At 37.4% G+C, this 26,608-nt stretch overlaps 1 protein-coding gene across 1 annotated transcript in view; it reads left to right on the forward strand.

The window, feature by feature from the left end:
- The window catches only part of LOC128988499 (uncharacterized), a 130,154-nt gene that overhangs the window by 90,510 nt on the left and 13,036 nt on the right, over positions 1–26,608 (forward strand). Inside the window, exon 2 of the mRNA XM_054409840.1 lies at positions 24,834–25,176. Coding sequence (XP_054265815.1) covers positions 24,834–25,176 — 343 coding nt within the window. The remainder of the gene's footprint in view (positions 1–24,833; positions 25,177–26,608) is intronic.

Raw genomic sequence — 26,608 nt, forward strand, 5'->3', positions numbered from 1 at the left:
TTTTAAATATTGAATCGACCTTGAGGGACCGAAATGTAAAATACAATTGCCTTAAGCGTTGAAACTAGAAAAGTTTGGTATTATATTTGCAAGGCAAAATCATAATCGTCATACTCGTAATTACAGTATTTGATCTTAAAATACATACGTTAATAGGTATAGTGTAATTATTTTTATTTTGACGGATAATTAGGTGATTTCTCCTTTTAACGTGTGTTACTGCATAGAAAGCGTTAAAAAGTATGTTTGATCAATATTTGCGTTGCTATACATTAATAAATTACTAGAGTACCTACATAAACAATCTTTCGAATGTTTAAGTTAAATTGAAATAGCTTACTTTAGGCTACTTCAAATATGGAATGTTGATCTTTGCGTGTTCAGCATGTAAGTAATTTGCATTTCAAAACATAATCTGTTATAATTTTCCCCAAAAATTAATTTAATTTCCAACGGACATCTCACTGCTACAACGGACAGTTTAGTGGCTCTAAAATGAATGCATTATAATAGTTAACAAAAATGTGTGTACCAAACTGACACCTCTCTACATAACAAAGGTACAGCTGTTTAGGAACCGGAAGTAACTAGGTAGAAAGTGAAAACTCTGGACAAAACATCCACTCGGAGGAATTTATGGAGCCATAAAGGAGGACCAGGATCGATTCAGCTGTGGGGGCGGGAGAGAGAGAGAGATAGAGTGAAAGTCGGGGTGATTGAACCCCAGCGCGGGTCTACCCGCGAAATGGATTAAAATATAGATCAAAATAACGGCCGTCCCAGATATGCAGTGGTCCATTGCCTGGTCCCGCTAGCGGAGGACTTCCGCCTTCTGTTTTTCGGCATAATTACAGGACGTAAGGATTCGCAACTGCAAATTTGGCTTTTACCAAAATGCATTAGTCATTAATTTTGTTTTAGATGATTCAATGAATTAATAGAAAATAATTATCACTTCTCTAACTATGATTTTTTTGTATGTGGTTTACGCATGAACATTTTGAAGATTTCTTTAACGGCCCAAATCCTAGTCTTGTTACTAACGTCAACCTTTTTTTTGTTAAATGCAATCTTTAAATGGTAGCCTGGTGGGTAATGGTATCTAGGCCCCAAATCGACTCCTCTTTGAATTGAACTAGCAACCTTGGGGTTTTCAGGTGAGAACTTAAGTGGAGGAGATTCAAAGATGGTACAACATCGATCGAACGTCGTTAATACAGTGTTACTTAATTTTCTTGTTATTTTTTCTAAAGAATTAAAAACTGTGCCAATAATTCAGTTTCCAGTTTCACTGTTTACGACGAGCATATGCAAAAATGTTTCGTAGTGCAATTCAAAGTTTTGAGTGCTTAATGTACACGTCATTTTTAACAAGATAAGGCAAACAGTGATCCGGTTAGAGTTGTTACATGTTGTTCAAGTCCGTTATTGAATTGTTCGTATTTTTTCTATTGTGCGGCTATCACCTATGTAAATGTAACTAAATAAAATAATTCGCGAATGTCGGTTCTAGGACTAAAAGGGTGGTTTAAAAACAAACATTTTGACAAAAAACTGCTCTTGACTACCAAAGGACGTACCAAAAAAGATTACAAAATCTTTATGTGGTCAATAGAATTTTTCACTGTGCTCTAAACGAAATAGCAACGCTTTTCAATCTTCGCTTATTTTTCAGTATCGGTTTTGCCTAGTCTGTTCGATTTGTGGTTCATCCATTGACTTATATGTACAAATATGCTGTTCACACATAGACTAAATTAAAATTGTTTATATATAGGCATAGTCAATGGTTTCGACTTCCTAGGAATTTTTTAATACTCGGAAAACTTGTGTACTGTATTTAAAAAAAGTTTATTTATAAAACTTCCGTTATCATTTAGAAGCCTGAATTGCGTCCTACTACATTAATAGATATCATTTTAAATGGGTTAAATGGCAAATATTTGAATAAACTAAATCCGTGAATCGGGAAGCTGGGAAACTTGTTTATTTATCTAGGTTTATTTCTACTTTCTACAAAAATCCGCGTCTCCCAAAACCGTCCGGGCAAGTTTCTAGTTTCATCACGTATTGTTACGTAATTTGTAAAGATTAAACATAGTTTCCTTAATTCCTTGTAAAAGTTTTGCTTTAAGTAGTGATTAAGTATATAAGTGATTAAAATCACCCTTTGGAAGAATGTTCGATTTGTACTCATGTTTAGTTAGAAAATACAGTACTGTATGTTTGTCCAAACAATATAGTTACACACAATTATTACATGAATTGCTTCTGGTAAATCCCAGTTTATAATAATTAATAATGTGCTCAATTAATTGTTCTATATCCTTTTTATAAAATATAAAAGATAATTTGAAAATAGAGCTTTATTGTATTTTGTTCATAGTTCCGAAACAAGTTTCTTTTCGTTGTATCATAGTAAATTTGGGGGGTAATTTTGTGACCCTTATTGACACAGATATACTTAATTCAATTCTTCTATGTATGCATCTAATTATAGAGATCATTTCTGATTGCTTATTTTTCCTTTACATCCCGATAGCAATCCTGTACGGTAGACTACCACTAACTTGAGAACAGAAACATGGATCATAAACACAAACAAATGACGTCACTGGCCCGAAAGTAAACAATTTTGCATTTTTATTCAAATGGCAATGTCAACAGTAGTCAAAACCATGTTAATGTTTTATAGGATTCGGGCTAGTGATGTCATTTCTTTATGTTTATGATCCATACAGTTTCCTTTCTAATATTCCTGTAGATTACTACAGTATTACAGTATTATATAGACCACTGTGTTTTGGGACGTCATAAAAAAATCATAGCTCAGCATCACCCCAGAAACTCCTCTCTTCACCATATTATTGTAGTATTGAGGAGCGAGCTGGTCTAGTAGAGCTTGAGGCTTCGGAGTATGAGTTCCCGGGTTCAAATCCTTCCAATCAATGGATTTTATCTGATGATGCGACCCTATAGGACTTTCCTGAAAAAATGTGTGAAACAGTTCTGTGCTAGAACCTAGGGTCCTAGGATGTGTAGGTAAGACCTGAACAAACCTCATCCGTAGTTACCACAAACCTCTTGGTAGTTATTTTCACCCATTTTACGGCACTCTTGTCTTTACCCGGGACAACTTCACTCATCACCTCCCGTCTTCTTCAACTCCAGACAAACTCCAGACTGGACTCGGGATATTCCTGGGATATTTCTGGATGAAAGTGTCCAGAACCGACGGCATCATTAACCGGAACCGAGACCGTGCCAGACCGGAAGTACAAGGATTAGTCGATTGTCATACTTGAAACTAGACATTTCTACTTGATTAATGGGGTTTGACGCGCGTGTTTAAAGGTATTTCAGTTGGTGTACGTTTACACTGGATCGTTTGTCATTCTGTCACACTAGTGTTTATAGATGCAGGGTTGCCAAACATACGAAAAAAATATAAGCTACATAAAGTACGAGCAGATCGTGACATAAGCTATTTTTAAACTTCACAACATTTTTTCACGTTACTATTATATCAAAACAGTTTGGTTCTAATGCACTGCACCCTGGTAAAAACTTTCAATGATTGGACTAAATGCTAAGTCACAATGACCAGACTCAGCAAATAAACGAGTTTTGTTGCAGGGTTTCTTATGTTTGATAGTTCGCCATGTAGTTTATTGATTTTAATTATTACTTTTCAAAGATAATTCGGAAATATGTTAGGCCTACTCTATTAAAATACTTTGCAAAAACATACAACCGTTTATAATTACTTAGGTGACTTTATCAACTACAATGTATTGGAAATGATGGAGTACTGCGTCGTAAGAAGGATGCAACTGTTCAGAGAGTGGGACTTTGGTACTGAAGTTATAGGTTCAAATCCCACCGTTCAGCAATAGCTGTGCGAATGTCATATTCAGCGGTTTATGTCGGTACATTTTATCAAGTGAATTAAATAATTAATGCTTAGACTAGAAAAAATTTTCCTTCGTCATCCCACATCGTTGTATTATAAAAATTTAGTTGTTTTTGCAAACAAAAAAGTCCTAATGTTGATTCCATTCTAAATTTCTGCCTACGTTAAAACTCTCAATTCGTCAAGTGCAGAGATGTAGATAGAATGTAATCAAGACCACATGAATGTTCTTATCAGCAAAGTTATGCGGCCCTGGGCAGAGCGGTATATTGTAATGTTTGAGAATTGGGGGGGGGGGGGCTTAAAGGGGGGGGCTGGGAGGCTGGACGGGTCAGTGAACCTCAAGGTGACAGGGGGAAGGGGGGCTTCTCTCAATCCCCCCTTCTCTTTGCCTTCACATCTCACTTTTCTATCCCGTTCTTTTTCTACATTGTTTTCTTTAGTTTCATTTGTTTGTTTCGTTGTATCGTAACTGTACTAATGTGTTTTTAACAAACCGATTAAGTTTTTATTTCATTATCAGGAATATAATTTCAATGTCTGATTGTAACGACCTACGTATACCATTTACTTAGATTTTTATTTTAGCTACAGCAAACAAAAATAAAACATGGAACTCGATAATTTATAATCTCCAAATTTTATGATTAATAATATCATATTTATAAATCATCAATTCATTTTTATATGACTTTATAAACCATACTACGTGGTATGCACCAATAATAAAATAATTGCAAATAAATTAAAAAGAAAATCCCATACAATAGTTCGTAATAATATTAAAATCTACAGTAACTTTTTATATATTAAAAACTAAAACACTATGGTGTAACTATGGTGTTACGTCATTTTCCCCCCCATTCTCCAAACCTTAACTCACGAAAATGTTATTTATATCATTGAACATTAATTAATTTTATTTATTGTTTTAAGTGTAGCATATATCGTTCTAGAACATTACATGCAGACAAGTTGTAACTTTGAAAGCTTGCAGAATTAACTTTCCTGATACATCATAAATCTCACATTTACAGCCGGGTTTATAGCTGTAGTGAACATGACGTCATCAGTAATTAGGATGTAGCAAAGCAATATAGAGAGATCTAGCAAGATCACAATTAATTGCTGTCCTTGCATACCGGTCTCACAGACCGCTAACGAACATATAAAGCTTCAACTATAAACCGACACTACACTCCTGCGAATGGGTTTAACTCGCCGTTAATGGCTTTCAAAGTGTTTAATTGAACTTGCACAATGAACAGTTTAACGATTTTTCACACATGCTTGTACGATTTTACTTTCCATATTAAGAAATGAAATATGTTGCTTACACTACCATTGGTCAATTACTGTATTCACTAATACATGTGGAAACCAGTTTGTTTTTTCTAGGAAAATTTAAAGTGTGTTTATTTCGATTATGTTGTTCATGTTTATTGACTTACTAGTGAAATCATCATTTATTGGTCCTTCGAACCGGACAAACTAATAGTTTTACTTATAGTGTCTATAACACTTGCATTTATGCTACGTTAAAAATGAACTATAGTCTCCACACACGTTATGTGGAATACCATAATAAGTTACCAATAGGCCTAGTTAATTTATTTATCTAATAATCTCTTTTTTTCAGGTATGAAAATGCAAACTTCCCATTCTAACCGTAAGTAACTATACTGTGACTAGCTACAGAATGTTGTATGGTTTTTTACAAGATTTTTATAGGTTTTAGTGATGCGTTGGAATGGCTTGGGATGAAATAACACGTGTTGCAGCTACAAGAAGACATCCGAAAGCAGTCAATCTTATCACTTTCGTACAGTGATAACTTAGTAGGTCACAGTTTTATGTTAAGATTCTGAGCGACGAATCTGTTGACAACGTTACTGTTAGAATTAGAATTTACCAAACATAGCCTACGTAAACATAATTTTACATGAAAACTTCATTTACTGTTTGCTTAATGTCTCACAGGGTGTTATAAAGTAAAAAAAAATACGTTTCGGCTACTTTGAAACTCACTGAATGTAACACTGCCGCTTAAAGTTGTTTAAAAATATAATAAACCTATTACATAGGTTTTTGTTCACAAATATGTAAAACTCAACTCCATGGGTATTATAAATACGTGGGTATAGACAATGACTCCTGTTGAAGTAATTCACCATCATCCTCTATGTATTGCACCAGTTCGGAAAACAGCTGACTAGCTGAGTGGTCACATGCTCGCATGGTAATCGGAAGTTCTCTGGTTCGATCCTGAGAAAAGTCAGAAGCTTTTTGATGGTTTGAAACTCGACCCAGCTGTTCATGATCATTGGACTGTTGATAAGTGGTCCTGGTAAAAAAAAAAAAAAAAAACTGCTGAAGACGGTAACAAAGTTATCTCCTTTCAACACTCATACTCCAGTCGCCTCCAGCCTCCTACACATTCTTGGTGAAAATTGAATCGGGAGTGTTGCACGACGTTCAAAATATAATTTTTTAGCTGTTTCACGACGTACAACATGAAATATGTGACTGTTGCACGACGTCTAAATCTCACCATGTCCAAAAGTACAGTAACTGCAAGAAACATGCTCTTTCTACAATCTTTGAACGTCTTTCACGACGACCAATCCCGTGACGTACAAAGCATGTAGAAAGACTATTCTTGCGGTTACTGTACTTTTGGACATGGTGAGATTTGGACGTCGTGCAACAGTCACATATTTCATGTTGTACGTCGTGAAACAGCTCAAAAATTGTATTACATCTTACATATGTCCTCTTCATCGCAGTCGTAGAGACTGGAGATTCGTCAGCTTCTTCTTTGTCACTTCTTTTTATTTTTGTCGTCGTGACACTGACTTATTTCATTGGACGTCGTGCAATCCAACGAATCTACTCTATCCAAGCAACCACGAGGTTTTGAGGACAAAATCGGTTTTAAATACACCCCTTCAGTCAAAAACCGTGACGATTTTCACCTCCAATTGCTCCAAAATGAAGAGATATTCCTCCCAGTTGCCGTAGCCTCCGGGCAACGGCGTCGTGGATCCGCTAGCAGTGCCTATCACGTGTAAACGTGTAATTAAAGGGAGATCGTGGTGTAAAGCCGCGGTCATTCACCGGCCTACATCCACCGTCCAACGTCCTTGTAGAGACGAGAACAGCGCGTGCTGTGGACTTGTAGGACCACGAGAGGTGCTGGAACCTAGAAAACTAGTAGGGTGGTATAGATGTGATTACCAATCAATTGCATCATTACTAAAATGTTTTTGCCGTAGAAAAACATCATTTTTGATAGGACCATCACTAAAGGCTTCCGATAACCGTGGTATTACCGCATATCTTCATTGGTGATTGGCTGGATTTGAACCCACAAACTTTAAGACAGAAGTCCTGCACTTTATCCAACAACTATAGACCAGCCTTGTACTTTCAACTCATAAAATAATGGTGAAGGTTCTGGTAGTGGCAAAAAGGTAGAGCGATTTGGTAGCTCCTATCGCCATGAAGTTGAACAGAATATGAAATACATCATATAGTTTGGGTAAAGAAGGGTCTCCTTTAAAATTTTCTCTAAAGTTGGTTTATGGTTTTAGATCCGTAAAAATAGTTAACGTGATAAAACCTTCACCATCTTTAAAAGTACATTATTTCTCCTGTAAGGTGAGACAAAAGTGGCAAACAGCTGTTGCACTAATTCATAATGGAGCTTCTGCGCAATGTTAACGTTTGCACATTTTTTTTTTATTGCTGTTATTATATACCATGTCAATAGGCCTACCGTTTCGACGTTGCCAAACACTAACGCCTTGTTTTAGAAGAGGCTATGACAACATTCATCAAGAAATCCAGCCAATAATCTGGTACGGTCAAAAAATGATATTACTGACCCAGCACAAACGAATGAGTATTATACCTTTTGATGGTTCCTAAGTTCCCAAACTAATGAAGGATGGTGCTCGAGGTTTACAAATTTTGATTTCTAGATACCCAAGCTGATTCTCCATCACACCATCATTGCACATTGTTGCAGGCTCGGAACTTTCCACACTCGCCGCACCTCGCCAAAACCACCATAAACACATCGTGAACTTTCATGACTCGTCTTGTGTGTTCGGAGGTGTACATACATAATGTACAGTCGTGATAGGTTAATTATGCCGATATGTTCCGATAGTGCAATTTGAATCCTCCATGTCAGTCTTCCGGTGTGAAAGTCTCCCATAGATCGCCCCGCTGGTGATTAGGAGGCACTTTCACAGAGGGTGCACGATCTAGGACGACGAAGAGGATGCGGGTAGGACTGTCTTAGGATAGGATGTCGTGGGTAAGGATTGAATTCCACCGGTTATGTCCTATTCCGCCCCCACCATCCACTTGTGAGATTGTTTTCTGGTAAACATGCAACCATGACTATGGTATGTATTATGGAACATGTCTCCTGACCACTACCTGGGACTGGTCTGGGTAAACCATTGGCTAGTCTCCTGATTGCCCTTAGGTCAGGATACAGATGCCATCACACATACTATAATATACAGTAGGCAATATGATAAACATGAGCCTAGACACAATATACAACAGTTTGGATGTAAAACAGTTTACTGTCCTGACTACTGGCCTCTTGCTTTGGAGGCAAGTGGTCTGTGTGAGCTGTATAGCAAACGTGGATCTAGAACAAAGAATATACACACAAATCACAGACGAACACAAACAAATAGTATTAAAAACTCAAGTACAAACAGTATTCATTTAGTAAGCTTGAGTCTAGAGCAGTATTTAGAAGAGAAGGCTTGAGCCTAGAGGAAATTTTCTTTGTGTCTAGGAAAAATAGACTTCGGTGTTGGATTGAGAGAAAAAATGTATACTCTTCATTGAAGTGTGGAAAATACCTCAACACTGTGCTCGTGAAGTAGTTTGAACAGAATAACAATTTTTATGCAAAAACGATCAAATTGAAAATCGGGCTGTAAATGAATTTCAGATGGAAACTATGCATAAATGCAATGGATCACACTAAATTAAAATGCATTTAACACATTTGAAACTACACAATACTATTATGGACGAATTCAACGTTTTCTCGCAAATAGACCACAGAATTATTTACTACCCTACGCTTTGTGGCTGCCAGCGTTGTCCCATGAATTTCATGAACTCAATCGAGATATTATTCCGTAGCGAGTTTTCCTGTTTGCCCTTTGTTCATGCATGAGCGAATTTCTCTTGCTTCAGGCCAAACGCATGCGTTGTGGTTAGCGCATAACTACAAACCGCACTACAAACTACAAACCGTGTCGAAATCGGCGCCACCATTTTTTATGCAAATCATTTTGAAACTAGTGTCGAATTTTTGTAGCGATTTGGTTTTGAAAACGGCCCGAGAAGGTGGGGAATAGTTTGAAGGTGTGATTCCATCCGCCAATGCTTTTAGCAGATAAAAATCGTCCTTTAATGTCCAATACCATGTTTTAACGTTATTTTGCAATAAATATAGGTGTCTTTGTAAGTTTTTAAATCTCACGATCCCTGCGAGACAGTTTTAATTATTTTCTCCACAGAACAACGAAAGGGACCTTCGTCGTCCCCTCTCTGGCACCAATGCCAAGACGTAGTAGGATGGTGGGAACCAAAACACAGATGTTTGAAGGACCCGCCAAGGCCTGGTCCGTTTACGCAAATGTTCATGGTCGGTTTCAGGAACGGTTTCCCGACAGTGAAAGCACGGGTCGTTGGCCGGTTGCCTCACTAGGCCACGTCGACGATCTTTGTCGTTGGTCGTTATTTTCCTCTGTGGTCGTTCATCCATCCTTTATACGAGCACGATGGTTTCTTTCATTGCATTGCGTTTTGTCACCGCGCATTTGTTGGTTCCACATACTGAAACACAATGTTTAAAGTTTTGTCGATTTCAAAAGGTTGGATTGGTACACCACACGGGATTTTATTTACTCAGTTTTATTTATTGACATTTTGTACCATATCGTATGTATACTTATCATATTAAAACAATATTCTATGTTAACGCAAGTGTATAGAGTAACAGCTTTTGACAACAGAAGATGTACAGTTTATAGCCATCTTCCGTCACAGAAAACGTACTAGGTTATAGTAGTACGTTTTCTGTGCTTCCGTGTACCTATATTGCCTACCCTACCCTGCATGTGTATCTGTTTTGCTTCTTCACTCTGGAAGGCACTGGCTACTAGTCACGTTTAATTTATTATAGTAGTGCATTTGTTTTTATTTTGTTTTATCAGGTATTAGTGTATTGTACGATCGGCTCTTAAATGCCGATTGGTTGACGGTTATGCTAAATCAACGCCAGAAGGTATCGAATAATTCCGTACGAGCAGAATAACCCCAGACGACTTGGATAACATTTTTAACTGTACCAAATGATACAGGATCATACTTGATGGTGCCAGATACATTTGACCTTGTTTTACACTGACCCTGATGTTTAGCAGCCGTAGCATGAACCATCAAGTTCAGAGGTCGTGGTCGTGGAACTGACGAGAAGTAGAGTCTGGAACGCACGAAATGGGGTAGACCGGGATGTCTGATATGAACTACAGTATAATCAGGGAATAGGGTACTAATTACAAACCTAATGAAGGAATCGAAGCCCAATATGTATATTCAAGTGATAATTTGAATAATATGTTTTAGGAATCTTTTACAGTAAAAATATGGTAAGATCAGGATAAGTTATTGGAATTTCGAGGAATAAATAGGAATATGCTCTTAATATTTTAGCAGAAACAATATCTCCTACTTCTATCACGGAATGAGATGGTATTAAGCAATGGTGAGTAGGGTGGCGGGCGGATGCTGTCGTCCCCATGGCAACACAAGTGGATTAAATGAAGGTGATTGAGAAAGTCGAGTATAGCCGAGGTCAGTGACATCACCTCTCTTGTCTCTTAAAAAAATAATATTCAAAACTACCAAGTTTATGCAAACAAGTTTTCCTTCCGCAATTAATTTAAACTAACCTCGTTTACTAAGTACTGTAAAATTGTTGCTTGTTTCCGTGATTTCAAAAGAGTTGACGTTTGTTTTGTCAAGTTTGTTGGGTTCGTAGCACTGTTGAGTATAATAACGTAATGCAACTACTTGTTTGATATAAAACTTTGTTACATTGTTTGCACACTAAACATTGCACAATTTTTACAAATCCGAAAGTTTGAGCTAAAAAAGATTTTACCAACGTTAAACACTGTAAGCATTGTGCAAACATAAATAACATTCTGTAATTGTAACTCTTACGCTCAATTTACACAATCCTCTCCAAAGGCGATACTTGTTCATTTCACGAAAGCCCTCGTAGCTCTCCTATTGAACAACCATTGTCACACTATAGTGTTATATATTGTATGACCTTCCTTCTTATAAGACACTAGACTCCTCGTAACCGTTTGACACATTATTTCACGCTAGGATAAATCATTATCACATGGCTAAAATACATTTGTGATTAGTGGGAACTTAACCCGGAACCTTGAGTACAGAAGACCTGCGTTCTCCCAAACATGCTAGCTTCCATGTTTGCACCGTATCACTCCCACTTTTGTACCGTCACGTTACTCCCTCATACATTGTTGTGTTTAGCGTTACGATATTTACGTATCCAGGAATGGCTGTTAACGCATGCGTGCTAAACTGCACTTACATCACGTTTACATAACGTAGTGCAATGCCCTGCAATTCCATTGGCCTTGGGAGTTTGACCTTGCAGTGCAACTATTAACTGTGCAATTGAAACTGTGCATGGGACAATGTTGCCGGCGCCAATTGCGCCGCTAATTGTTGCTTAATTACGTGAATCAGCTGACTGGAATAGCTCTGTTTGTTGATGACGGTTGATTAAGTTTATTTTTGAATTTAAATTGGTTTGTCGATGTGTCTCATGAGTGTCAGCGATATTTTCAATGGGTTTTTCCTGTGTGTTATCATAGAAGTTACTCTGTTGTGTTAGGTTGACATGTAGAATGTTTTTCGTAAAGATTTTTGAGGTTTTTTTTTGTTGAGGAAACATATTTTTTAGCTCCTCGAGTAAGTTATAATACTTTTGCTGACTCAATCTCATTTGAATGCAAACCTAGTCTTGTAAACCTAGCTAAGGATAATGTTTATGACGTGTTGCAAAACATAATTTGAAAAACAAATTTAAAAACGTCTTAACATTTTTTTTTACATACACATTAAATAAAACAACTATTTTAACCGAACCTTACTTGGCCAAAACTTGCATTAAAAAGAGCAACGCTAAAGTGGTTCGATGAAATAGTTTTTGGAGTGAACTTCCTTTCCTTTGCGATTTCTTAAAAATGATACCGCTTTAAATATTGTTCGATGATGGTGAAATTTTTACATTTCATATAAATATTAGCTAGAGCAGTATTGGAACCTAGAGACTCAATACCAAAGAGTACAGTGGTCTCGGCTTATTGTTAGTTTCGTGATGTCTCAGTCCAGGGAGCCGAAACCCCACTGGACTGAGACTGTTCTAGGACCATGTCCTCTTCAGCCCATTATCTTACCCATAGGTGATAGCTACTGTCCTAAATAAATACTTATTGCTTATAACAAACTTCCTCAACCGAATCAACAAAAAGTACGATGGCTTCTATAATTTCGCTCTTGCCCGACGGCTTGGCCTCGGTCTACACAGAACACTAGTGGGCTATAACAGTGTGACAATTGAGCACATAATAGTCTATACGCCCCCGTCACCACAGGGTTATACAACAGGTCATTGACCTCTAGTGCAGGAAACAGCTGATAGACCGACGTCAACAATGTGACTAACAGCTGACCGCAAATCAAATTGTTGTCGCTTTGGAAAACTGTGTAAGGCACAATTTGGAAAAGAACAAACATATAGATCACAGAGTTTTGAAATGTTTTAAATATATTACTGACAATTAATAGAAGTCTCGTATACTATTGGGTACGATGATGATCGAAGTTTACAATCGAAATCGATCACCACTTACTATCTTGTATTTACCGTCTTGAGAGTTAGCCGCCCTTAAGGTTTAAGCATAAATCATTAAATTAACCCTAAAGTAATAGAAACAAGATTTCGTCGACACTAGCGATCAGTGTCACCGGACATGAACTAGACATGAAAAATGGGCTTCAAAATCTACAACGGAATGTGAAGTCTACTTTGGTTGATTAGTCTATGACACAGTGTTAAAACAAAGATAGAGAATTGGAGAAAGGTACTTTTGTATTATACTGACCACACCTAACGACCACATATAATAATTATAACCTAACCTCGCAGTAACGTAGCCAGGTTTTCAAAATAGGGGGGGTCGACCGACCGGGGAGTCCGGGTGAAGGGGGGGGGGTCCGGGAAAATTTTGAAAAATATAGACCCTAAAACAGTCTTTTTTTAGCTCTCTTGGCATTGAAAATAATCAACCCCAACATCAATACAGTACGATTATATAATTCTACATTTAATTTAACAAAAAATATTACATTTAAGACCAGAAGGGGGGGGTCCGGACCCCCAGGACCCCCCCCCTGGCTACGTCACTGAACCTCGCCTTAGTGGTTAGGTTAGGAAGAATTTGTTAATTAAGCTCATAAAAATCTTATTTGGAAGTCGATTCAGTGGTGTGGTCGGTATAATCATTGAGTATACACGTAACGTGTCGGTATGTTACGTGTATAGTCAATGGTATAATACTAAAGTAACTAGAGAAATCCCAGGGAAAATCATAGACTAAATATAAAGTTATTAACTGCATTTTGCCCCGATCAACTATTTGTACGGTCAAATTTTCTCCAAATAAACAAAAATAGCTCTTAATACTGAGTGTTCTAAATTTGTAACTTTTTGGAACATTTCATTTAAAAACTAAAATAATTTAAAAACTATTTTTTTCCTATAAACAACTTCTAATCTACTCGAGATCCTTGCGTACTCCTGGAAGACTCATACACTGTGTTGCAAGAGTGCATACTCCCGGGTGACCTGACCCTTGGCTCTGGCTGAGTGATGACTCCTGTACTTTCCCTGGGCGTGGTCCTGAAGCCGCCATGGTCCACCCCATCCATCGAGAGATAACGGTGTCGGAGGTGGAGCGTTACTTGTACCATTGTACATAGGTGACAAATATGTTGGCATGGCACCCCAAAATAGAGTTACGTGTTGGGTTAAAATAGTTGTTCTGGCTTTGGGAGCTACTTTGAGAACGATTTGGGTAGTAAGACCACTTTGTTCAAAATCCAAATATATTTTTCATAATATTACATTGGCTCTGCCGTGCCAAATTTACAAAACTTGTTGAAGAGGTCAAATTGATTCAAATTAATAAAAAAATATAGTTTTTTAGAATTAGAAACCCCCCCCCCCGTTTTAGAGTTGTGAAAAACCTTTTCCTTTTCCTCTCTAAAAATTTTATTTGTTGGGTTTGGATTTGAATTTTTTCAAACTTTTTTTGGATTTGAATCAGTTGAATTTTTAATTTCCATAACAAACTACTTGAAGTAATCAGTTGTTTTAGTACATTACTACCTTAATAATGGAGTACAGTTACAGTAGGATTAGTATTTATTCAAGTTATGTTGAAACATTATTTTAATGTAAACAGCGTTTCTTGACTGTAAAATAGAAGCTGTTAACTTAAAATAAAATAATAAACAAATACGAGAGTTAAATTAACATATATTTTTCGCAAAACTGTAGGCTACATCTAATTTTTACAGCAGACTACAACTACGGTAGTGATTATATCGAAAATATATTTATAATACAACTTTATGTTATTGTGAAAGATCAACAAACTTGAGCTTTGCGTAACTTTATTCTATTAATATCTCTGACTGAAAACATTGCAAGATAGTGAAACCAGCTCTTGGCAACATGCGTTGACGATTTATTAGATGTGTTTCGCAGTGAAATCGTCTGATATTACTGCTTTCTTTCTTAGTGATCAGTTTATTTGATCACTTAGCTCAAAAGATAAATCTAACGGTTGTGTAAGGTAAAATTTTGATACTACTTTCCGGCTATTCCATGTGGCAAAAAAATCACCATTTCAAAATAATGAAAAAAAAACCTGGAGATAGAAAATGCATCTAAAATTTAACACAAAATTCAACACCAAATTTAACCAAAATCGGACCACAGGTGTAGTTTGTACTATCTGTAGCTCCGGTACACAACCACACACAAACTTACAGAAATCATTTCGAAAAACCATATATTTGGTCCAGAGGGACTCAAATCGGATATTCCCACCCAAAACTAAAACTAGGAAATTTTGAAGAAAACAATACTTTAATACAGTACTATGTCTAGGGGAGAACATAAAAGGAATAAAATAGCCTTCATAACCGGTGGTCATTTCCACAATATAGTGTGTGGTCAGTAACCTAGCCGTCCCTTGTAGTTTGTACACCTCTATAACATGTTATCACTAAACCAGCTGTCAGCTTGTCACATTGTTGGGGACAGCCGGGTGTTGAACTCGGCCCATTCATATTAATGATTACATACATTGTACTTCCGTGTGTTACATAAAGCTCTCCCCCCGTCCAGGGAAACTGTAAAAATAGAATTAATTATGTTTAAACAGTAGAACCTCGATAACAAGACTCTCATGGGGATTAAATAGGACTTGTTATCAATGTTCACTTCTTATCGAGACGTTTGCAAACATGCAAGGGTGAAAATTAATTGCAATATTTGATCATGGCACTTCTTATCAAGAGTGACTTGTTATCGAGGCTCAACTATTTATTAATTTGGAATGGGTATGTTAGTTTTTTTCGGGGGATGTGTATAACAATTTAAACCAAGCTTTACGACAAGTTGTAAGATTTACAGGACTTAAAACTTTTTGAGTAAGGTCGAACCTAGAAAACATTGGTGTTAATTTTATTTCCTTTATTATTATTTAATTATTTATAGTTCTGTTGGTAGAAGGTAAAAGATCCATGTAAAGTTCCGTGATTTTACTTCGATGTTTACCATACGTGTTTATTCTGAAGGGGTTACTAACAGATGTTAAGTTTTTCATTAGCATGCAACTCCACAATCCAATGCTATCTTTTGAGGAATATTAGTTTCCTTCAGCAAATTGTTTTCCTATAAAGAGCGGTTGGGTCCCGTTTTGATCCACCAAAAAGTTATACTTCTTAGGACCAAAACCACTACGTTTTCTGTGCCAAAACATAACTTTCCGATTAGTCGAACACTATAACCCACTCAGCTTCGCGTAGCATTTCTCATTGTTGTCAACCCACGCGACACCTACTATATCCAGGAGTAACAAGCAAAACAATGAAACAATAAAGTGTGGCAGCACAGGAACGAGGATCAGATCGTATATCCAGGAGTGTTCCCCTTTCCTCCGCAGCAGGATACTCAGACAAAGAGGCTGCAGGGGCGGAGCCCTAGGAGCATCACATCTGGTGCACTTTCCTCCGGGGTCGTTGCCCCTCACCCACGCCCCCGAATTTGGGTCACCTCTCGCGCCGACCTCGATTATTTTTCAACTTTATCGAGTTACGGGCCCCCTACCGTTACCGTTACCATTGTGTGCGCTTTCACATCACCGCCTCGGCCGCAGGAATATATTTGCGTCTTTTGTTTACAAATGGCTGGTCACGGAACGGATAAAACTGTAGAGTTTGAAGAGATATCAGAAAAGGATATACTACTCTGGCAGGTTCTGGAGAGGTATTCAGCCTGGTAAGAGGGTTTGCAGAAGCAATAACTTAGTCGGAACTCCGAATTCTTTCCGTGGATGTTGGCATTACCACTTTAGTCCTTCTCCCGACTGAGTAGCCTATATTATTATCACTTCTACATATACCCTCTTTAACTGACTGAAAAACGTCTACAGAAACTACTAGAGGATTCGTATACCCGTTTCTGATCTTTCATCAAATTCGAGGATTTGATCCATTTCGTTCCCAGCCGTCGTGTGAACAACGCGAATATAAGCGCCGAATTCCACAGTAACAAGAGAATATTGGCAATATTCTAAAGCACAGAAAGAATTCGTAGTTATGGGATTCAGTGGTAAATGATTTATTATTTATTCATCACTGTAGGATTTGGTATTGTAGCACCACACGCTCAGTCCCACGAGCCAGGCGAGTTATTTTAAAACTTACAACAAACGTTCTGGGATTTCAAAGGAGAAGAAAAGTTTAACAGTACTTGCTCATACCTATCAACCTGCTTTAGGAATGTTTAGCAAATATTCAGGGCAGGGTCGTCAAAGTTGTCAAACGTTCTTCCTACGTGACACTTTTTGATCTGGAATTTGTTGGCTCATAATTTGAGACTGTGTGAAGACAACGTTGTCAACACATTGATGTTCTCGATCGCCTACTCTGGTTACCGATCGGTGATCAGGTAGGCAATCCCGGCTACGCAGCGTCGCAGAGCTATTAAGCGAGTTCCCAGGTGTGATGGGGATGCCGGAAGTATAGAGTGATGCTGAAGCAGCGCGGTACGGCTCGGGTTCTGGGAAAACAGCACTGGCTTCTCGGAACTGCCTCGTCATCCATCTGCTAGGTCTACTTGGTGTTTGTTTGTGTTAATTGCCTTGGATGTAGAGCTTGGTTATAGATTCGTCGTAGGCAAATCTTGATGCTTGAAAAACTAAAAATTATTTTTGAAGCTACAAAGAACATTTTCAACTGCTTCATTCCACAGTATCCACAATATGTGTAGCTGTTTCGTATTTATACATCAATTTGATCATTTGCTTACATAAGAGCGAAGTGGGTGAAAAGGGAATTCTTCGATGCTTGGCTACATCCAAGAAGATCATAATTTTGCTGTTTTAGTCTTTGAAGATAAAAGTACATTGGAGAATATGCCGTAATTCACGTTTAGTTTTGCTAATTTCTCTGGCTCTTTAAACAATGATCAAGGGCTATAGTTACCTCCGTCACTCGTTGAACAGAATTTATCTAAGAGCAAATCACAACGTCGACTAGAAGCGTCGATTTCAGTTAACAAGAAATAGCAAGTTATTGCCAACAGTAGCCAATAATGGATAGTTAACGGGGCGTGCTCTCTTGTGGTCGCCCATTAGAGGAGTGAGGAATGGTGGGGGAGGGGGAGGGGGAGGAATGGAGAGAGCCTAGCGGTCAGTGGGTGAGCGCATGACACACTTCAGGCACTAAGGTCACTAGATCTACCTCCCACGCGCTTAGCTAGAGGATGGTAAAGGATCTAGGAGAAGTGGTAGTTATTGCTGGAGAACCTTGTGATAGAGGTAGGGGATGGTAGTCTAGGAGAAATTATAGTTATTGCTAGAGAACATTTGATAGATGTAGAAGATGGTAGTCTAGGACTCTAGGAGAAATTATAGTTAGGCTATTCCTAAAACCTTTTGATAGAGGCAGAGGATGGTAGTCTATTCTAGGATAAATGGTAGATATTGCTGGAGAACCTTTTTATAGATGTAGAATATGGTAGTCTAGGGCTCCAAGAGAAATTATAGTTATTCCTAGAAGACATTTTGATAGAGGCAGAGGATGGTAGTCTAGTCTAGGAGAAATGGTAGATATTGCTGGAGAGCATTGTGATAGAGGCAGAGGATGGTACAGTAGTCTAGTAGAAATGTTAGTTGTTGCTGGAGAACCATGTGATAGAGGCAGAGGATGGTAGTTAGGATAAATGATATATATTGCTGGAGAGCCTTGTGATAGCGGTAGAGAGGATGGCAGTCTAAGAGAAATGGTAAATATTGTTGGAGAGCCTTGTGATAAAGGCAGAGAATGGTAGTCTAGGAGAAAAGATAGATATTGCTGGAGAGCCTTGTGTAGAGGTAGAGGATGGTACTCTAGGAGAAATGGTAGATATTGCTTGAGAGCCTTGTGATATAGGTAGAGGATAGTAGTCTAGGAGAAATGATAGATATTGCTGGAGAGCCCTGTGTAGAGGCAGAGGATGGTAGGCAGGAGAAATTATATATATTGCTGGAGAGCCTTGTGATAGTGGTAGAGAGGATGGTAGCCTATGAGAAATGGTAAATATTGTTTGATAGCCTTGTGATAGAGGTAGAGAATGGTAGTCTAGGAGAAATTATCGATATTGCTGGAGAGCCTTGTGATAGTGGTAGAGAGGATGGTAGTATAGGAGAAATAATATATATTGCTGGAGAGCCTTGTGTAGAGGTAGACGATGGTAGTCTAGGAGAAATTATAGATATTGCTGGAGAACCTTGTGGTAGAGTTAGAGGATGGTAGCCTATGAGAAATGGTAAATATTGTTGGAGAGCCTTGTGATAAAGGCAGAGAATGGTAGTCTAGGAGAAATGATAGATATTGCTAGAGAACCTTGTGATAGAGGTAGAATATAGTAGTCTAGGAGAAATGATAGATATTGCTGGAGAGCCTTGTGATAGAGGTAGAGGATAGTAGTCTAGGAAAAATTATAGATATTGCTGGAGAGCCTTGTGTAGAGGTAGAGGATAGTAGTCTAGGAGAAATGATAGATATTGCTGGAGAGCCTTGTGTAGAGGTAGAGGTTGGTAGTCTAGGGAAAATGGTAGATATTGCTGGAGATCCTTGTGATAGAGTTAGAGGATGGTAGCCTATGAGAAATGGTCAATATTACTGGAGAGCCTTGTGATAAAGGCAGAGAATGGTAGTCTAGGAGAAATGACAGATATTGCTGGAGAGCCTTGTGATAGAGGTAGAGGATGGTACTCTAGGAGAAATGGTAGATATTGCTGTAGAACCTTGAGATAGAGGTAGAGGGTGGTGGTATTCCAGGATAAATGACATATCTAGCTTTAGTTTTGGTAATGGTAGAGAGAGATAGAGGCTAAAAAAAATATAGCATGAGCAGCTTGTGGTTTTCGATTAGGGTTATAGACACTAGGAAAATAGGAGATGTTGCTTGAGAAGATTATGGTAATATAAGACAATAATAATAATTGGTAGATAGAGAACAGTGATAGAGGCCTAGAAGAAATTTTAGATGTTGCTTGAGGAAAAGTTAATTTGTTAGTGTTGAGAACAGCTTACACAGCTATTCAAAACCCAATGCAAGGATCGTGACAATTCCACGTGAAATGTATACATAACTAGCTGGCCCGACAGACGTCGTCCTGTCCTAATGTGGTTTTATGTCAAATGCTCGTTCATTTTCAAAATGAGCTCGTTCGCATGGCTCAATCACGTCCTGGTTGAAGTTCGTTCGCTATGCTCACTCACCTTTAGGTTGGAGCTCGTTCGCTGCGCTCACTTGCCTTCAGGTTAGCTCGTTCGCTACGCTAACTCGCCTCCAGATTGAAGTCGTTACAAATCAAGACGAAATTACTAAATACAATTTTTAAATGGAGGGACAAAGAGTGCGGAAGAGTTATTGTTGTTACCTCATCCAACAACAAAATTCGATTAGACCCACGATGAGTTCGACGTGACATATCCCAGGTCAACATGGATCCAGGGGGGGTGATGCCCGATGCTGATCTAGGGGTCGGGTATCCCCGGAGCTCGGGGTCGAGGTCGGTTCCCACCGGAAGTGCCTTCCTCTCACCTGGGTCCGAGTCGGAGTCAACCCGAGTCACTCGCCATGTGCGGATGTGTAGGAACCGCTCAGCAGCCGGAGCCGCACCCTCTCAAGTCTCTACTGCTCAACTGTTTGAATCTTCGCCGACAGAGGTTAGTGCATGGAAACCGGTTACGACGATGTGAACAGTGATTTGGAAATTTAATTAGGTTTTTTGCTCTTTATTGGCATTTTAGGAAATTATTGGAAGATGGTTGTTTTATTGACATTATATTTTTGAATTATTAGAACACTAAGAACTAAAACTATACCATACTAAGGAAATATAACTATAATGAACTATCGGTTCACATAAAATAAGTTTTCTATTTATATTTTGAGTGAAATTTTTACAAGACTGCCACCATATAAGACGGACTTTCGCCTTGTAATGTTTATTTTGTATTTTGTATTACTCTTGTGAAAACCTTTTTTGCATGCTTAATGGTACAATGTATTGGCACGTGCTGTTTTGTAGGATTGTAAAAAAAATAAAAAAATAAAAATAATAATGTATAGGCCCTACCACATTTTTTTCTTAACTTTAGGTTTTTCTAGGCTTATTCGTAAATAGTAAGTGATTATTGGGAAATGGAAACCGACCTAAATACTGATAAATATTAATTTAATTTGAATTAAATATTTTTTTAAATTATATTTTTACGTAGTAATGAAGGTAATTAAATTCAATATTTCGACGGGTTTTCAATTCGTTAGTAAATGTCTAGGCCTAAAGGATAATTATTTATGTAAATAAATTTGGCTTCAAATAAATCTTTACTAGAGAGATTTGTGTAGCTGTTCATAGTAAAACACATGATACACACAAGAGCGTTCGTTTTCAGAGTGAGTTCGTTTTCAGTTTCGATAACTGTAGTGGAGTGATTGATAACACACTATCTTTGAGTTGACTCTTTTAAGTCATCGGAAATTATTATGATTATTCGTTTTGAAATAACGCCTGTGTATTACTTTGCAATTGCTCGAATTCGAGCAACAGGTGCAATAGTTTGTATAAATACAGGTTGAGAAAATGTTCTGATATTTGTCTTATGATTAGGCTTCAGTATTATAGTCTTTTGACAGTATAATAAAATCACACTATGATTAGTCAAAACTTGTATACGTAAAAGTTTCAAGTGATTTTTAAGACAAACTTTTACTATACAATTGCACTATCACAACTCAATTTAAATTTGACTCGAATTGTGACTGACTAACTTTCACAATAGTAGTTATTATTTCAGAGTCGGCAAGAAATAATAGATTTCTTAAAATAAATAAACTATAACCAAAACACTTATAAAATGTATTAATATAAACCCTGATTCCTTGTTAAATTGTAAGTCTTACGTAATACGAGTTTTTTTATTTGGTGCTACTAAGATGAAACATGCACATTATTCCCACTGATTATACAATTGTAGAATCGATCGTAATTTCTATAATCAATGGTTACAATAAACTATAATAGTCAAAAATAATCTTTTGAAATAAATGTGTGGATGTGCTAGTGGCATTGGTGAAACGTAAACAAAAATAAATAAATCAAGTAACATTATATATTTTTTTAATTTGTTGGCATTGAAATAAATACTGTCAATTTTTACTGCATTTTACGCTTCACCTAATAAGTTTAAAACCTTGGAACAAATTATTCAACCTGCCTTTATATAAAAAGAAGATAAGAAGACAATATAGATGGCATGTTTTGTAAAATTTAATATTTTCGTTTAATTTTGATAGACATTTCAATATTTTATATTTTTCTCAGTGACGTCATTTGATTTGAATAAAGTAAACCTACCATCCTATTGTAAAGCTTAAGTTTAATTTATGTTCATCGTTGTAATTTTTAGAACTACGAGTAAATTTTCAAAATTATTTTAGATTTTACAATTTTAGCCTGCGATTTGGTTGTAGGACAAAAGGACAAGCTATCGTTCTGTAGATCCTTTATTTGGTTAAATAGTAACAATAAAACACCGTTTATATGTACAAGACGGAACTAATTTCAAAATTGTTTTCTGCTGATCTTGTATTCATCTGAGGGGGCAATCATGAATAATACCGTTACTGAATTGAAATAATTTTAATTTTTTCGTCGACTATAAACACGATCCGCGCCACTAGTCGCCACTTTCCAAAGCACAGTTACAGCGGCGGGCTCATAGCGTTAGCAGTTTAGGGCTCACAAGGCCAAAACAATCGTAGGGCCAATGACCTGTACAAATTGGTTGATTGTGTTCGCGCCCCCTGACCCTCAAATTCGGCCCGCGTTGCCCTAGGCACTCTTGTTTACTCATAAACTCGCCTATAACCCGCTAACTCTACTATTTTGGGCGTAGTAAAGATTCCATCGATTAACTGAATGAAGTGGCTTGACTGCTTGACTCGCTGGCGTCAGAGCGTTTAAGATTTTTGGAGATTTTATTGATATTTATGACTTGAACTTCATAACGTACAACTCAGCTATCTTGTGATAGTGATTTTTTGAGTATCAGAATATCAGTCATGATGATGACGGACACGAAATATAACTTGGTTGGCTTTTTGTTATGCAAATTTGTGCCTGATCCTAATTTTGTTTGTTTAAAAGTGTCTGACTTTTTACACATATTTTATCTAAAAAATATATATTTATTTAGTTAACTATTCAAGTGACTACATTTAGGCATATACTTTCATTTATTAAATTTATTGTGTAATTAAAATTGTTAACTTTTCGTACTTTTGTTTTCCGTATGTTATCTATTCCATAAAATTCTGTACTAATTCATACAATTAGGACCTACAATCTTTTTGTTTGAATAAATCGTAATTGTTTCTCTTATTTACAATGTAGGCCTACAACACAATGATACACAAAAAACACAAACCAATAACTACGTTAGAATCTATGTCGGTGAATTTTTAACACTTGCTAAAGTTCTCATGTATCGCAGAGTATTTTAATACTCAAGTACTTTTTGTGCCTGATGTACGAATGTTGCCGATTAAAAAAATTCTAAACAAAACTTTTAAAGTCTCAGCATTAACGTAAAATAAAGTTTACCCAAATGTTATTAAACACATGAAATTAACCCTATTTTTTACGTAGAGTACTGTATATTCTAATTCAACCCCCTTCACCCAAGTTCACCCTTGCTTGATATTCAAATGGTGAACGGGCTCAGGGGCTGTACAAAAGCGAGGGAGACCTCGGTCGGGGTCGTAAAGGGCGGGAAACGTAAGTGTAAACCCTAACTCTGGCGACCTTGAGACTAAGGTCAACGACCTAGATCAATACTGTGCAAGTGCATCAGTTCCAACCCTTAGTTAAACCCCTCTCCCCCCGCACACCCTTCGCAACCCCGTGGCGTCGTGTGTACCCTGTGATTGATTAACCGTGGAATTTGAATACGAATACTGTATTGTATGACGATCAAAGAGGGATTTGCGGTGAGCCAGTTTTTTCTATTTTGTGTGTTTTACGCATTTTTTTTAGTTTTTGATAGGGAAAGTCAAAACAAATATTGTAATCACATGGCTTGTTGGATAGCTTTGAAATTGAAAATTAAATAGCCTAACGTCAAATGGAATCTGTGTCCAGAATCAAATGTGCGATTTAGATGGTACTCAGCCTAGTATAAATTGGTAGATAATAATTTCCTCCAATTATGAGCTTTTCACTAAACATTCAACTGCTCCTAGGTTAATCTTTTTCGTACCTCGAGTTACACAAATTCAACACATTCAACATAACCATACATTGGTAAACTTTGAAATTCTCTTGATATTTATTTGCATATCTCTTGTCATGCATTTATTCTTTGGTGCCTTTTAACATTCTACCAAGTCGTTGATAGCATCGTTAACTTGCTTAGCAATTGATTGTGTTTGAAACAAGAGTGAGTGTGGGATTGAACCAGCAAACTTAATTTTTTTTTGCATGAGCTATATCCACTCACCATACCGTCATCATTAACTTGACTATTATTCAAGTTTCGTGGTGCTAAAGCAATCGACTATTGGTTTGAACACAGAGAAGAAAACTTGCCTATGGGACGACAGTGCGCTTTCAGCTCTAGTGTTTTGTGCTGTAAATATACTTGCCGGGCGGGAAGAGTGCCCAGCAATCCGGTGGCCGGGGGGATCGGTCTTTTTAGTAAGTAGTGGTGAGCACTGTGGGGAAATTCCTATCGCACAGGGCACAGGGTCTTCCTCCACCGTGAGCATTGTACACGAGGGGAGGAGAGCGGTTTAGACTTCGCCCTAGACACCAGCGACTAAGGCTTTGAATGTTTCATTTGTGTCTTACTTCTCTGTAACTATTCCTTTATTTCTTCCTCCCCACTCTACACACATTTTTCATACTTCTCTCCTATGTTGCAGGGTGGAAAGCAGCGATGTGCCATGCCTGGGCCGCCACCACCACCTCCCCCATCACCGACCCCTGGAGTTGGTGTTCCAGGGGGTTACCGTGGCTCTGGACAAGCGGCAGATCCTACGGGATGTCTCCGGAGTGGTAAAGCCCGGTCAACTCCTGGCCGTCATGGGTCCCTCGGGCTGTGGGAAGACCACCCTCCTCAACTGCCTCAGCGGTAGGGTCAAGCTGGCCGCGGGCAATATCAGACTCAACAGGGAGAGGCTCAATAAGAGGTGGAAGAGGAAGATCTGCTATGTGCTGCAGCAGGACATATTCTTCCCGGACTTGACTTTGAGGCAGACCCTGGAGGTGAGCAAAAAAAGCAAAAACTAATATTTATAACCTTATTATAGCGCTTAAGCTATGGGGAGCGAGCTGGTCTAGTGGTAGAGCGCGGGATTTTGGTACATTTAGTCCCGGATTTAAATTTTGCAAAATCACCTATGGGTTTATCGTCATAATGTCGCAACCCCTAGGTCTAGCCTATCACCAATGGGTTTATCGTCATAATGTCGCAACCCCTAGGTCTAGCCTATCACCAATGGGGTTTGTCTTCATAATGTCGCAACCCCTAGGTCTACCCCGGGCTCGTGCTTAGCGACAAAAACACTGCGCTCAAGCCATAGAGCTAAATTTCAGTTTATGTAGGGGGTTGAGCTTTACAATTTATCTGTAAAAAGTACCATATATAAACATAAAGCTAAGAATGCAGTATCACATTATTATGCCCTTAGGTTATTTCATTTGTTAAATTTGTTAGTATCCTAAATAACATAAAACCCGAAACAAAAGTATTGCTCATCAGCAAGCTATAAAAACTAATAATTGTTTACATCAAACCCCTCGGATATTTTACATTATTTTATTTTATTCTATCCAAACATTCGTAAAAATTAAGCGGAAAATATTTTGGTAATGAGATTTTACTCTTATAAAGTAAACAAAATCGTTTATAATCTTTATCAAAAATTTAATATTGATTAAAAGTACATCATTTGTTGTAGATTCCGTTTTTAAAGGTACAAATAATGATAACAAATTTAACAGTACAGGTACAAGTTTCAATAACATTTTTTTCAATAAACCTAGTTACTAGAAAATAACATTTTTAGAAATAAAGCCTTGTCACTAGAAACGTGAAGAAAAATAGGGTATTGTTATGTACAGGGAAGTAAGAAAACCGGGCCAAGAGGGACAAAGGCATGTATTATAAAATACGAACAACACCTTTCTCAGACTACTTCCTCAGTAGGTAAAAGGGAAGATAATGATGACGTTTGTAGTACCTCATATTTTTCCATAAATTACATAATATTTGCACAAGTAAAAGTATGATTTATTTGTCTAGTTAAAATAATACTTACACACAAACGTCAAAATAATAATTTAAGGTTTGCTTTGAAATCTTTGTTTGAAAGACACGTTCAAAAATTTGTAAAATAATAAAATAAATTTTAGGCATATTATTGCTGGTATCGTATCCAGGGCTATTTTAATACGTTAACGTTTTAGTTTCTAATAAAAAATAATTATTATGTTTTGCAAGTTATAATGTTGGTATATTCGTTATACTAAATGTCATTACTTATTACAATGTTCTAATTGATAAATGTGTAAAAACTAATGAAACATGAATTACTTGTTAAAAATAATTTATTAAAATAAAATTGTTTTCCAAATGTTGATAAATTATCCTGTACCTGTGATAGCTTGTCAGTTTTATGAAGTAGTTTAAAGTTTA

The sequence above is a fragment of the Macrosteles quadrilineatus genome, unplaced genomic scaffold (genome assembly GCF_028750875.1).
Source record: "Macrosteles quadrilineatus isolate MER2022 unplaced genomic scaffold, UCM_ALF_1.0 Scaffold_3__2_contigs__length_128488019, whole genome shotgun sequence".
Lineage (NCBI taxonomy): Eukaryota > Metazoa > Arthropoda > Insecta > Hemiptera > Cicadellidae > Macrosteles > Macrosteles quadrilineatus.